Source organism: Megalops cyprinoides, chromosome 7 (assembly GCF_013368585.1).
Source record: "Megalops cyprinoides isolate fMegCyp1 chromosome 7, fMegCyp1.pri, whole genome shotgun sequence".
Classification (NCBI taxonomy): Eukaryota; Metazoa; Chordata; class Actinopteri; order Elopiformes; family Megalopidae; genus Megalops; species Megalops cyprinoides.
In genome coordinates this window covers 15,431,471-15,446,848 of record NC_050589.1, presented here as the reverse complement: position 1 = coordinate 15,446,848, position 15,378 = coordinate 15,431,471, and the positions used below count along the sequence as shown (strand labels likewise).

Below are 15,378 nucleotides of genomic sequence, written 5' to 3'. Positions count from 1 at the left end.
GTAATATAAAGCTGCATTTTCTTAGAGCTAAGTTACCAAGAAAATTACTTATACTGACTCTTTACAAGCTATGTTAAAACAAAACGAATAACACTTGACGCATGCTTCTCGACAGTCCCCACACATTTCTGTTTCACTTCCCGAAACTCCGATCTTTCACTTCAATGGTAATTATTTAAATACCAAGCCTTGTTATACTCTGGGACTTGTAGTTAATAGAAGTCGTGTTTAACGATGAGCTCGCATCACAGAAACAACATTTCCCAGGGATCACTTCTGCTATATAATCAACTGTGAAAACTCGGCAGCTGTGAGAGCTCCTGAGGAGGTATCGTTGAGCGGAGTGATAAAACTGTTAATGATCTGACTGGTGTTCTAGCGTGAGTTTCTGTGTCATGGAATTAAATGAAGACGGAGCCGTGGAAAATATATCCCTCTGATTACGTTACAAACGTACTCACCCAAGAGAAGTTCTTCCCGTTGTGAAGGTAAAGTTGTGCTCAACTCTGAATACTGTTAAATGAAAAGCATCCTAACCTAGCAAGCTAGCTGTTGATACCTACAGTGTGGTCGCTACAAGCTCGCTACATGTGAGGGAACTAGCTATAGATAAAGCTAAGTAGAACGAGCTGGACACTGTACTTTTGGATAATGTACAGTTTTGGCATTGAATGTGTGGAAATCCATTTGTCTTTCAGATGCTTGACAATAAATAAAAATTTGCCAACAGTTCTTGCATTCTATCACCAGCTTGCTAGCTAACACATCGACATTCAAGTGAATGTGCGTCCTGCTGGATATATCTGTCAATGGATTTACGTTACTCCGCGGTGAGACTGTAAATCACAGTTACTGTGGACAAGTCTAGTTAGTATACTAGTTATGCTAGTGTTGGTTCTCTTGAGTTTCCCTTCAAGTACATTTTATGTCCATGAAATTACTGCGTTCAAACGTGTCGATAGCTTTTAGTGAATCATGATCCAGAATACGTTGTGCGCCCACAGCAATCGAAGTTGGTGTTGGCTACCTAAGTATCAGAGCAGCACCAACAAGTCCATTTTATATGACGCTGTCTTGGAAACTAGTACCGTTATTTTTTCAGCATGAAAGCTTTGCTTATCTCAAAGCGTTATTTATGAAGAAAACTTAGTGTTCCATGTCATTGTGCTTTGCCTTTTGAAACCAAGACTCATGCGCTGAAACCCTCCTCAGTCTGATGATTTCCCCACGGTTAACCCTAAGGGGGACCGTATGTTGTTGACAGGCAGGGTCCAGTCTTGTTTGTATTGTTTTCTGGTATCTCGTTGCACACTAGAATTCAAATATCCTAATATCATTTTCCTGCGTTGGAGCATCACGGAGTTTATCACCTCAATAATGACACATTTAAGATGATCGGTTTCAGAATAATACATAGTCACCTAAGTTACATATTTATTTTTAATCTAGGTTATTTGAAACTGCAAAGTACTAAACAGGTAGTGCCGTTTCAGCTACTAGGACTGCGAGAATGGTGCAACTTTCGGGGGTGGAGAACCACCGTAGGTTGAACACCTTGGTTAATGTACGCTTTTAGCTTCAGGTGCTGATAACCTCTTGATTGAGTGTACCATTCTTGTAGGGGGAGGCAGCTGTATGTGCTTTAGCTTCGAGACTGTGGCACACCTTTGATATCTATCTCAAGAGGTCAGCACGTTCACTCTTTTTTGATTTAACCTTAAAATGTAATCGAATATATTTAATATTTAGCCGTGCTCATATGTTAGTGCAATAAAGGACTATTCCACTTAAATGTTTTCACACAATTTTTGTGTGCCATATATAAAGTTTGTCCTATACTGTAGCAGGCACAATCTATTTTGAGCACTTTGTACATGTGAGTTGTGCTGTCCACCAACTTTGAAGCCAAGTGTATTTCCCACAATACTGTAGTAGGCCAATAAAAATAATGCCTTACATGGTCCTCATGGCTAATCTCAGAGATAGGTCAGCAAGTCTGCTGTGCTGGAGGATGAGGTTGTCAGTGATTTAAAACACTGGGAGGGCCGTGGTTTGAGGTGGTTGTTTGATGACTGAGTGCAATGCTACCAATGGAGCCAAATCTCCAACAGAAGCGCTTTACCTTTATTCATCAGTTATTTGTCTCTTGGAGAATACATTGTTTCAGGGTAGGTAAAATTCAGTCGCCTGTTGTATTAGTTTTGCTGTAAGAAACCATGGATAAAGTTGTCTGATTATGTTTGGTTGTCTGCTGAAAAAATAAGCATGCAAATTAAGAGCTTTGTCAGACCAGGTCTTTGGCACACCAGATGCTGGAGCCTCACCTGCAAGTTAACTGTAACATCATGCGGTCGACAACAGGACATGGTATCAGGTCGCGCTCCTCATGCAAATTCCCTCGGCTGTCAGGGACTCCACTGTTCCAGTGACTGCAGCTGGTTTGGTCCTGAGGACTGACAATTGGGGAAAAGCAAACGTGTTGGAACTGCAGATTACCAGCCCACACCCTTTCCCAAGCATGTTTTTCTGTGTCGCTTTCCACCGTTGCATGTTACTGCTGTATGAATATTCTCAGTGTATTGAACGCTACCTTGAACACTCTATGCAAAGTGTATTTGATGCAGCTGGGTCTGCTGTGATCATAAAGGAAATGCATGTCACTCTTCAGCAGCTTCTGTATGCAGCTTTTTAATTTGAGCCATGCCTGTGTTGTTGAAAGTGATGTGGAACTTCATTTCCCCACTGCATTTATGACTGATTACTCATGCACTGATGTACACTCAGCTGTAATGTGACCCTCAAAAATCCATCCTTTCATTTTGCAGGTACAGCCCGTTTGGAGAGAAAATGTCGGACAAGATGTCTAGTTTTCTGCACATTGGGGACATTTGTTCCCTCTATGCTGAAGGGTCAACCAATGGATTTATCAGCACTTTAGGGTGAGTTTTCTCCCTTTTTTTTTTAAACGCTGGTGCTCATTGTAACCATATACACTGACCATGCACGGCTGCCCCTATTGTGGCCAGATGAACAGTACCAAACATAGCAGTCAAATTTTAGGCTCCCTCCTCTGCTTAACCCTTTCCTGTCCTTCCTATCTGAGTTTGGAAGGAATATATGAAGTATCTTGAGTATGCATTGTGCAAACAATCCCATCAACTCCTAATCCAGAGCATTTCGTATTCACCTCTTCCTGCCTTTTCTTCAATGTCCAGATCCCATCAAATAAGAACCTTTGCTTGAATTTGCTTTTGAGTGCCTCTCTGCAGAAATGGATTATATTGCACTTGATTAAATTACTTTATTACCTGCAAATGAGGATATTCTGGGTCATATCTGTACATTTGTATACTAGCATTATGCACTAGCATTTGCAGTTGAAGCTATGCCATTATCCTCAGAGCTCTGAATGCTGCTATTCCTCCCTAGGCTCTTACTGCAGGCCACTGTGGGCTTGCTCTTTGTCTGGAATGTACTGGTGATGTACTGCAGACTCATCATGGCTGATGTAATAGTTAACCCCCTGTGAAGGTATGCAGGTTAGGTGCATCTCCGTGGACAGCTGGCCAGAGCATGTAATATATGCTGCAGTAGCTATGGGCCCATAGGTTAACAAGCATTCCTCAAAGTATTTGGACGAACAGCCACATATGACATAGGTAGCTACAGAGGGTTCAAAAGGCAGTAGCTCTTAATTTTATTTTGTGTCTGAAATGCTGTTGAGGAAACCACTGGAGTGAAAGAGATGGAGTCACCCAGTCTGGGGATTCGTTGGTTCGTTCATGCTTGAGTGAGTCGCACATGGTAGTGGCACAAAACTATTGAATAGGTGCAGGAACAGTGTTGTCTTGTTTGTCTCATCATTTAAATCTCAATATGACTTGCCCTTGCGTTTGAGCAACAAATTATGCTGTATCTTTTCAGTCAGTTTCTTGTTCCTGATCATATTTGTTTGAGAAACATAGCCTACTTAAATTTGCTATCCAGTGTGACGGATGAACCACTTTACAGTTTGACTGTGTCTCAATCGGTAGCACTTGACTATTTTATACAGTTTACCACATGTTAAGCTGTTCTGGGCCTGGATATAGTGTATTGTTAGCATGCAAACATGAGTACTGCACATGACATTTTCAGGCTTGTGCTTGTCTGTAGTATTAGCAAAACCACAGCAATTTGAGTTCAAAAGATTTTAGTTTGGACATGGTCATTACACAGTTTGTGTGCAAGCTACTGATGTTTTGCTGCTAAGCCTAAGCCTAGAAAATATGATTTGTGGCATAGCATTAGCAATGTGTCATGTGCTTAAAGAAGGTCTAATCCTGCTGCCAGCAAACCACCACTATCTCAAAGCTCCGCCTTGCTGGATGGATTTTTGCAGCTTAAACCAAGTTATGTTTTAAACTTTAGAGTTTCCCACACATACTTCAGCAGAAGAAAACGCCTCCTGCTCCTTCGTTAAGTTCACAGCGTTTGAAAAGACTCGCATTCCTGAAATAGTGCATGTAATTAAAAAGGATATTGAAGAAGGGCTACTTGTCATGGTGGCACACAGATCTAGGCCTACTAAATTCACCCCTGAGTGTAAGAGTGCAGACATTGGGGTGGGTTCATGCCTGAGCCTCTTATCCCTGTCAGCTTTTACAGGTTTGATGAGGAACGCTGGAAGATCTGGTTTCTGCTGTTCAGCTGGTTTCTCTCTCTTTGTAGTCGGTTTGGAGAAGCAGTGGTTAGAGAGCTCGATTTGACATCAGAGTTCTTGTATGTTTGACTCAGGGGTGGTGTTCTGTTGTAGGACCCTTGAACAAGATACTTAAGCTAAATTACTTCTGTCAATATACAGATATATGCATGCTTGCATGGTGGACTTAATGTAGACTATGGACATCTACCTTGGCAAAAGGAATTAAAATAATTATGACAGTCCTTTCAAAAAGTGTTGTAAGTTGGAAAGAAAGAGATGTTGGGCTGGGTAGAATCCCACTTTTTCCCACACGGTGAAGTCGCGGCTTTGCTTAAGGTAGGCTGCATCATGAAATCGGGGCTGTATGACTCATCGCTGCTTGCAAATTCCAGGAGCCATTGTGCCCCACACTTTCCACACTCTCACTAAGCTGACAGCCAGCTAACAGCAGAGTCAGTCTCACTGAATACCCGGTTTAGCAGCAGCCAGGTTTGAGGGCATTAACTGAGCATGTCTTTAACTGAAAGATTTATAACAATGCTTCCTCTGAAAAAGGGGTAGCCTGTGCCCCTTATCTGTGAGAAGGTGGGGAAAACAAAAAGGCAGGAATCCATAGCACTGTCCTCTTACTTTAGTATGTTAGCTTTGGCTCACTTTACCGTTAACTCACATTTTTGTCTTTGTGCTCTGGACATCAGTGTGACATCATTTTGGCAACCTACTGACATGTGACGCGTGGCAAGGATCATCAGCAGCCTCTTGGAGAGCAATTGTCTGACAGCATATTGTTTGTGTGGCGTGTGATTGGTCCACATTGGAAATAAAATCGCTTCCTAGAGTGAGACTGCAGCACCTTGTTAATGCATTTTCCCAGAGCCCCATGAGGTAGTTACAAACAGAATCTTAGGATCGAGCACTCCAAATTCCTAAGAACCTGCCTGTCTGCATTTCTCAGGATACTACAGGGGCAGAGCTCTATACCTTAGCTGGGTAAAAGTTGGAAATGGGGATAGCTTCACTTTAGGAGAACCTCTACTGTTGATATAAGCTCCGTACAGCTGGCACTGTTTGGACTCCTTGCTGTGTACAAGGCCAGCCCACCCTACCTTCAAGGGTTCAAAGAATTTCTATGCCCCACACATTAACTTAGAACGGCTGAGCAGAGGAGACCCTGTAGTTAGTCCTTTGAGGTTGAGGTGTTGGTCCTTCTTTTTATGATTAGTCATTCTTTGTAGCTGATGACATTGTGTTGTGAGAGCAGGTTTCCCCTGGAGTTGATAGTAATGGACACAGAATAATGTGCAGTGCATGTGAACCAGACCCCTTTAAGCTGTCTTTGCCTGGAGGTCCACCGTGTGAACTGGCATGAAATTTGATGGTTCCCACAGCAGAGACTGAACCCCCCTATCATTTACCATCCACATCCGTAACCCCCCCCATACCCCCCACACATCCTGCAGGCTGCAGAAATGAGCTAAGGAGGATTTGGGTGAAATGCTCAGGATGCTAAAAGCAAGGCTGACAGCTTATCCCAAAACAGACCCTGCTTAAAGGCAGTTCACTTCATGTCACCTCACCCTGCAATGGGACTGTAATGGGAAAATGAAAGAGGAAATGGGTTTAACATGGCAGGGGTCTTAAAAACACAGCCCCAACAGATTTACACCGTGTGACGCTGCCTAGCTTTACTTTGTTTTCTTTACCACAAAGGGGGGTGAGCCTTCTTTTGGTGTCGAAAGCTTCATGAGTCAAAACCCTGGAAATTTGGCGGGAAGGTCATTCAGATGGATACGCCATTTGGCCGACGTCCAGGAGCCCGTTATTTTAAGCGAGCAGAAGCTAAACTTGTCATCAGCAGTGCTGCTCTACCCGCAGGCCGTCACGTCATTGGTTATTCCATGACTTTATGAGGCATGTGAAAAACTTTCAACAGAATATCTGATTGTTTATTCAGAACTTCTCTCGGCTCTATTTTTAGTTCTCCTTCGGCTCAAACTGGATTATTCTGAAAACAAAATAAACGACTGAGGAATGTGCTCACCTTTTTTTATAAAACCTTTGGCCATTTCATAGTACAGCTCTCCCTTTCCTATCCAGTAAATATTAAATACATTAAATGCATATAATTCCATGATTTATTGCCTTTAAGGTCACCCAGTCGACAGATTTGATCAGAAGGAAACGGATTGGCAACCCAGCTCTAATTTCATCTAAAGTAGCCCTGCTTTGCGTCAGATCTCCTGAGCAGATAATGCTGAGCTGTTCTTGAACGCTTCTGTCTTCTCTTGTAAGAGATTCAGTCTTAAGTCAGGAGCTGGTAAACGATTAGCAGTTTCCGTCCATTGTCACACCATCAACCCTCTTTGAACGTTTACATGAGTATACATTTTGGGGAAATTGTCAGATCCTGTGAGATGAGGTGGGCTACTCTAGGGCTAGGTCATCCATGCTTCAAATTTTCCTCAACATCAGTTTATTTCTGCAGTTTTATGACTAAGCTAAAGAATTCAAACTCATTTTGAAAAATGAACCCCACTTTTTAGAATGCTGTACAAATTGTGATTTCATGCTCCTTAATTTTAAGTTTTCTGTTATAAGGTGCCTGCTGAACTGGACCAATAACTGGAGCTAAAAATAAGCCCTTATAGACTTGGACTGAAACTTCATTTCTGGACAAGTGTGTACAGCAAACTTTGTCACACATGAAGTAAACATAATAGAGAATGTAGAGGATGATGCTACAATTAAATGGCAAAAAACAAAAATAATAACATTATTGCCAGAATTGACAAGCTATAGGTAGCGAAGGAATGCCTCAAGTGGCATCTTCCTTGTAACAACTTCAGTATGAAGGTAGCTGGTTTTAGCAAGTTGAAGTAAAATATCAACATCCTTGATTTACAGTAGCCCTTGGTAAGGCATGCAGTTGAATCAATTGTGAATAGTGCTAAGCTGTTTACATTACAGATGTTATCACTGGTGTGCTAGTAGTATGTTGCAAGCAGCATCTTTCATGTTTGTTTAGGGAAATAAGGTAAAAGACGAAATGAAAAGGAGGAAGCTACCAGATGGCCATGCAGTCGCAGCCTCCGTTCACAGTGTGCTGCATTAAAATGAGCGGGGTAGTCTGGCAGTCCAAACGCAAAAGAAAACAAGAAAGTGAAAGGTTAACTCCCCATCTCTCTCTGTTGGAGAGTCCCTAATGGTTTGTGACTCAGCTGATCAGTTGTACCCACAGAGTATCAGAAAATAACACACTGCGGCAGGATAGAAAAACAAACACAACGCTGTCCACTGGCTGTAATAACACAAATAGCTCTTGGCTGAACCCAGGATTCATTTGCAGCCCAAACAACCAAACCTGCATCCATGTCTGGTACACTTCACTGCCATTGCTGTGGTGTCGCCTCTTAGAGGTTCCCTGGCAGAGGTGTGACTGTCCCCATCTGCATTTAGGCATGACATGCAGTGTGCTTAAAAACAGACTAAATGCTGTCCGCTTTCTAACCCATTCTTATTCAAGGAACCTGCTTGTTAAATCAACAGACTGCAAATCCCTCCCCCCTTCTCAATCTTCAGTGTCTGAGCAGTCTAGCAGGACTTTTTATTGATCGAGAGAAGGCATGACAAATGAACTCATCAGTCTGTGCTCCCGATCTGAAATGCTTGAATGTTCTGCCTTACCTCTAAAGTTAAGAATTGACTGGAATTCATCCTTCGTCTGTGGTGTGAAATTGATTTCTTTTCTCGGTGGTGGATTTTTCAGCCGTGTGGATGAGAGGAATGAAACTTTATGAATTTCCCTGTCAGTGTAGTTGCAAGTGTCTGCATTGTAGTTTCATTTGATGTTACTCGTCATGGGTATGCTTTTTGTGACAAGTCATCATTTTCCCTGTCCTCTTCAGCATCCTTTAAACTACAACAGAAAGTATTCACTCGTATAAGCAGCTTTTTGCTTCAAAAGCACAAGGATTTCCTTGCCTATTTATTTCACAGCTTATTTCTGACATAAATGACCCCTGTCTTTTAGGATGCAGATTGCACAATAAATGGATTCCTCACTCTGAGGATTGATTAACTTTAACTGTCACCCAGCTGATCCTGCTCTTGGTGATTGGCTGCATCTCTACCTGACCACGAGGAGTGATTGACAGGCACAGCAGCGAGTACAATAAATAGAAATAAAACATGTAAATGATCACAGGCTATGTAAATTACCATAGAGAGAAGCAATGCAAATGAAGAGAATGGGGAGAACGATGCAAATTGGGCTGCTACTCAATTGATTTCTTTTTGCACGATCTTTTCTTCTGTGATTGCTTTTTCACTTTGACATACATCTGCCTCCATGACATTAAAGAGGACATGAAAGTTTTGTTTTGATGAGCGGATATGCACCACTGCAGTGTGCATTTGGCAAGGTAGCCAGTGTACCGTTGTCATGGACAACAGTACATTGGCTGCCTTGCAGACATGCTGGACCGTTTTCACATGTCTGCCCTGTCTGTTTCAGATGCTCTTTTTTTGGTTTGTTTTTTCCTTGACTGACGGCTGTCTGTCTCTCCAGGCTAGTCGATGACCGTTGTGTGGTACAGCCTGATGCAGGGGACCTCAGCAACCCTCCAAAGAAGTTTCGAGGTAAGGAAGGGGTTTGTGATCGCTGGGGCATGGCGCCCTGTTTAATCAGCCTCTGATTTTTGGGGCTTTGTGTTGAATACTGCTTGTCAAAATATAAACACAAGAGTTGCGTGACTTCCTTGTTGAAAGTTGGGTGGTGTCTGAGTGTAAGAAGTGTGAAGAAGAGCAAATTTAATATTATTGTTATTTTATTTTTATTTTAAACCTGGTGAAAAGCTTCCCTTAGTGCCGGAGCAGCTTTAGCTTATGTTGTTTTGTATTGCACAACCCCTGATGGTATTGTAGCCCAATAGCAGAAATAGTTACTTTGCCACTCTGGGGAACAGATGTGCAATTTGAAGGTCTTGTTTGGGTTCAGCACTTAAATTTGGAGCTCAGATTTCCATCAGTAAGAATTAGGCTTTTCGAAACATGAAGAGGAAGGAAATTGCACATCTATTTGTGACCTCCTCTGTTGTTTTAACCCTGACTGTGGGGTTGGAAGCTCAGGTCACATGACAGAGGCCTTTTTGGGAAAAGGGATCTTAAGGTTTTAATGCACAGTGAGTCATACAAAAGGAATACCACTCTTCTTGCCTCTTGCATTTTATATAGTTGTGTGCGTGTGTCTGGTATGAAAATGTGAAATTTGAATATAAACATTTCATAATGAACGTACAGATTTACGTTAGTTTAGGTTTGTGCAGTGTGCTCAAGGAAGTCTCACTCTGGTATGTCAACATATGCTTAAAATGTTACATTATAACACTGTGTATTAAATGTTAAATATATTAAATATTATGTACATAAAACAATTATATATTTAAAAGTGTGTGTGTGTGTGTGTGTGTGCGTGTGTGTGTGTGTACAATTAGAAGCATGTTTAATTTTGCTGAGCTGCCATGTAGTTTTGTACAGAGCTGTGAGTGGCCCACTAGCAGTGAGGCAGTGTGGTATTTTACACCTGCATGGAAGAGAAACAGTCCCAGCCTCAGAGTTGGAGAACCTGGGGGGAGTCAAGGTATGAGCAGGTACTCCCAAGTCAAGTTGACTTTCACAGAGAGGTGAAATGATTGGGAGAGGCAGGCTTTTAAATAAAGGTCAAATCCATGGTCCATGTTCTGTTTTTGGTCCCTTTACTTCCCATGCGTGGATGCATCTTGCTGTCATGCCAGGTCAACATGTTCTATTTTTGCCCCAGACTGGTTTGGTTTACTCACCCGGCGCAACCCACAGTTGACCTCGTTGGTCGCTGTGTCACTTTCCCTCTCTTCCTGTTTGCCTGAAGAAATAAAATGACATCAACAGAGCAGCTAGCATGGATGTCCAGAAATGAACCATGTAGATGCAAAAACTCCATATCTGATCTAGAGCTATTGTGTAGCGACTAAAACGCAGACCACAGTCGGGAGGCTTGTTTTAGGAGATGCAGCTGAGTTCATTTGGTGGGTTGTGGTTCCTGAAAGGTCCTGGGCACACACAGGATGGCAGGGTCCACATGGACAGCTGGGTCGTTATTATTTGCATGAATAAGGCACCTTGGTGGAGTGCAGTCCTGCATTGTGGCTTTTGTGCTTTTGCTGTGTGCGCGAGTGTGTGTGTGAGTGTGTGCGTGTGTGTGAGTGAGCGCGTGTGTGAGAGCCTGAGCTACAGCTCTCATTTCGCAGGCTGTGAAGGCACATCTGCTGGTGACAGTTGTAAAAGAACTCCCTGGGCCACACGCTGTATTACTGTGTTTGGGTCCTTTAGGGGAAGTGCGCGCAGAGCTAGCTGAGGTGTGTGACATCAAAGTTGCTCTGATGTCAGATGCTCTTGATGCAGTTCCCTGAGTGGGCGTGGCTATTCAGATAGGGTGCGGGTAGCCTGTTGTCCAGACGCGCTGTGCTTTGTTGGTAAAATGAGGACAAGGAACCAATCTTGGGGTAAATGTGTGGGGAATGACGAGGACATGACCCTGAGCTCTGAGTTCTGGAGTGTGCACTGATATCATCTGTGTAAATCAAACTAATTTTATATGGGCAAAAAACAATCACCTTTAGACCTGATTCCACCGGCTAATGGGTCTCTGTATTACCACGCTCGATTACCGATGCACAGTGACGCAGGCTGTTACAAAGAGCTGGGGACAATAACTGCTCTCTCCCATTGTCTGTTTCAGATTAGGTTTCATGAGAAACTCCTCTGATGCCCTTTAACATGAGAAGTGTTTTAAGAGGCTTGCACTTCCATTCAGCTGCAAGTTCTCAACAGCCTGGTTGGTTGAGTAAAATACTGATAATACCACATTGGTTATTATCATTCCAGCTTGTTTTGTGTTGCCCACAAAGCCTCAGTGCAACTGGCATTTGAGTTTGGGATGAAGTTTATTTGCATACCAATGTTCTTGAACTAAAAGTAGCTCATTTTTTTCGTGTCCTTTGATCTACCAGTTTTAAATTCATTAAAGTTCTTTTGTGCATCCAAACACACGTTTGTAGTAACATGACCATCTTGATATAGTTATTGCAGGCAGTTTTCACCTGGAAGTAAAATATGGGGGGTCAAAGAACATCAATGACCAGCTAGAGCCCTCTGCATTTGTGCTCTGAGGTGGTTGGGTAGGCCTACCCTCAGTACAGAAGCTGCTGTTGAGAATGATTCTAATGTTCCAGAATGTTCCAGAATGCTCCTTATTCGTTCTTCTGTTTTCTTCATGGTAAGGCTGATTAAAAAACACGGCATCCCAAATTGTACAACGCTCAAAACATTTCAGGCTCAGATTAGAGTTGCTTCTATTTTCTCTCCCTCCCCAGACTTCCCCAATTGCCTGTTTTTGACAGATGGTTTCAGTTTTGGTGGCTGTTCTCTCCCACCCTGCCCCCGTCTCTGCTCTGGAGGATCTGAATTGTAAATAAAGGAGCTGATGCAGTCCCTTTGGCCAGAGACGCTGCAGATTATCTCGCGCGGCGAGGCCTTGTTGGCCGGTTGCCAGCGTGCAGGAGTTCGGAGGGCCTCTGCGGAGAAGTATGCGCACGATTTCCTTCTAATGTAAGCACTGCGGATTACACTTGGACCCATCTTACAGGGTGCATCTCCACCACCGCAGCCTGGGGGGTGGGGGTGTCTGAGACGCTGTGCCTGAAAATCTCAAAAAACAAGAAATTCAGCTCAGGAATGCAGTCCTGTCGGTGCTGTGTGACGGAGTGATGTCATGCTCGTACTGCTGACACTCGCATGTTCTGCCAGCACTTTACAAACACAGAAGCTATTTAATGGCTGAAACTGCATCATTAAAAAAACTTTCCAGATTTGTCCTTCATTTGTGTCTGTGGCCTCCACATGTACTCTGCATCTCCAGTGCATCGTTCCACTGTTATACACAACATTTCAGGAGTTCCTTAGATTGTACACATGGAATCATTTTAGCCTGACTGGAATGTATTCCTTCCTGAAAACTCAAATTTGTTTATTTTCCTGCTGGATGTTTGAGTGTGGGCTTCCATCCATTTAAGTACAGAGGCCGTGGAACAGTTGAATCTCACATTCTGTGTGTCTCTGGCTCAATCTGCAGAGTTTGACCAGGTTTTAACATTCAGCATTTGAAAGATGGGTTGGGGGGAGGGGATCCGGAACCAAAGGAAAGTGTCAGAGTTGTTGGTAATGTCACTTACACTGAAACACCAAAGGGGAAGTAACACTGCGGAATTTCTTCACAGAGCTGTGGTTCCTTCTTTGCCGCCATGAACTCCTCACTTGCCTCTGCAAGTGAGAGTGACAGTTTTGGTGGTTGAAGTCATGCACAGTGTAGATGTAAATGACATCTGTGAGAATTTGTGAGCTGTGTGTTAGGGCCAAGGTGCTGCTGAAAATGGTGACAGGCAGTACTGAAATGGTGACAGGCAGTACTGGACACCATCTATGGAGAAATATTCGCACAGTAACGGCACATTGCTCTCTCATTGCTTTGCGTGCTGCTGTATAACGGTGTGCAGCGTGTGCACCGGCATTAATTGCTGTGTGATGTGGAGATCCGAAGATCAGTTCAACTGCGGGTTTGCCTTTACTGGATTTTCTCTGCATGTAGGCCCACTCTAGACTTTATCCTGTTAAAATGGCTTCTCATTCTGAAAACCATAATGGGTGCATGATTATGAAAGGAACATTAAAAGCAGTGTGTAGCCTTTTGACCAGAGAGGTGCAAAACACAATTTTGTCCTTCCTTTAACTGACTGCAGTAGCTTTTTCACATTGTCCACATGGTTGGAATAGACATAACCTAATATGTGTGTGCATGTATGTGAAAGAGCACATGGCAGTATGTATTTTGTGTAAGAAATAAGATTGCGAGTCAGTGCTGGGATATGTGCGAGTCTGTGTCCAAAGGGACGTCAAAGAGAATGAAGAGCAGTGTTGCTTCTCTGCCTCTTTGCGGATTGAGTCCTGTGACGAGGCTTAGAGAGTCCAGTTGCCATGGCTTCTGTGTGAAGCCTGACATTTCACAGGCTGAACTGGTGAACAGAGAGGATGTAAACTTCAAGTGGCGTGAGCTGGTGGGTACACTGAAGCCGCCAATGTGAAATTCTCCAAGCCCAAAGAGCGTCTGATGTTTCTTGCTATCAGGCCTTTAAGAGAAATCGGTTACAATTTTGACCTGTGATATTCCCTGTGATTTTGTGCTAGTTGATTTTTGACGTGCAGCAGAATGTGAACACCATTGAAGAGGGTTCGCGTTAAACTTTGCAAGTGACTGCTGACCAGCGTTCTGTCGTATTGATGTCAATCACGACTGTATTTCATGAATGGGGATGCACTAATGAGATCTGTGTCATTGGTGGTATTCTCTCCCACCCATCACTGTCTGTTAGCTTTGTTCTTGTTTGCCATATGATAGCATAAGATACGATTACTGCTGTCCGATAAGATCTTCAGTGCAGATGAGGATGTTGATGATGCTAATGAAAATGCTAGCATGAATAAATGTGAAGCTCACAAGGCTTTAAGTGTGTGGGAGTTCCTCCCTTAAAACAAATGTTTTGAAACATTTACTGCCACGGTTTATAGGCCTGTGGTTTCTTATTCCCTAAAGCCCTTTCCTGAAGCCCATACAAGAATGCATACACACACAGAAGGAATTCCCTGTCACCTCATGTATTTGACCAAAATTAGTGACCTGTAAAAAATGAAGTTGGCCAGTAAAGTAGACCTACAAGTGAGTTTGTTACATTGCAGACCATTGTTTAGATATGTTGGACTGCATTTGTTTGGCTAGGAGGTTAGTTACATTTTATATTTTATCATTAAGAAGGTAAAGTTCCAATTCATTGGAACTTCCCCTGCATAACATGAAAAATTATTCTAGTGTGTTTGTAGCTGCAGCCAACAGCTATTTTTCACCCTACAAGTCACACAGTGCACAACAGCGGTCGCTCACTCAGCTTCTCGGGAGCCCCGAAGATTTGGTTTTGAGGGGAAGTGGAAATGTCACTACAGTCTACAGGCATGATTCTCTATGCTGGGGAATAACAATGAATCATTTGTGAAATGAGAGATGCTGCTGGGTACATCCGTATGGCTGATTCTCCAAGCACACAGGGGTCAGGGTGGTTTCAGTTCTTACACTGCGTCCCGTCCAGGGTCCATGTGTCTCTGATCTGGGACGTGTGCCACGAGCACATTGGGGGTGAAAATCTGATAACGTCACGCGCATTATAGCTCTGTCTGCTCTGCAGACTGGGGTGTAATGTGACCTCAAGCATAACCATTCATCCACTATATTCTTTTGTGCGTAAATTTGAGTACAAGGTTTGTAGTAGCTTTCTGTTCGTAATGGTGCAGCTCTACTGTCAGGTGAATTTGCAATGCATGTACATGTTGAAACGGCTACACGCTTATGATCTCAGCACTGTTTGGCTCTGACACATGTTCAAATGTGTCATATGTGTGCACTTTGTACCCGCACGTCATAAGCTGCTGTGCTAAATGGCAGTAATGTAATATAATGTAGCCTCACCTTAAACAGTTAGGTTTAAAAACCTATGGCTCCTCAGGTGCTCTCAGGGTGGCTGTGACCAGGTGAGACAGTCCGAGGAGGAAGTGAA

General features: G+C 43.1%; 1 protein-coding gene across 2 annotated transcripts in view; it reads left to right on the top strand.

Moving 5' to 3' along the window:
- Positions 1–328: 328 nt before the first annotated feature.
- Positions 329–15,378, top strand: part of LOC118780774 (inositol 1,4,5-trisphosphate receptor type 1) — a 120,547-nt gene continuing 105,497 nt past the window's right edge. For both annotated transcript variants that reach the window (XM_036533457.1, XM_036533456.1), the window contains exons 1-3: positions 329–488; positions 2,826–2,939; positions 9,252–9,322. In XM_036533457.1, coding sequence (XP_036389350.1) covers positions 2,848–2,939; positions 9,252–9,322 — 163 coding nt within the window. In that variant the 5' untranslated portion in view covers positions 329–488; positions 2,826–2,847. The remainder of the gene's footprint in view (positions 489–2,825; positions 2,940–9,251; positions 9,323–15,378) is intronic.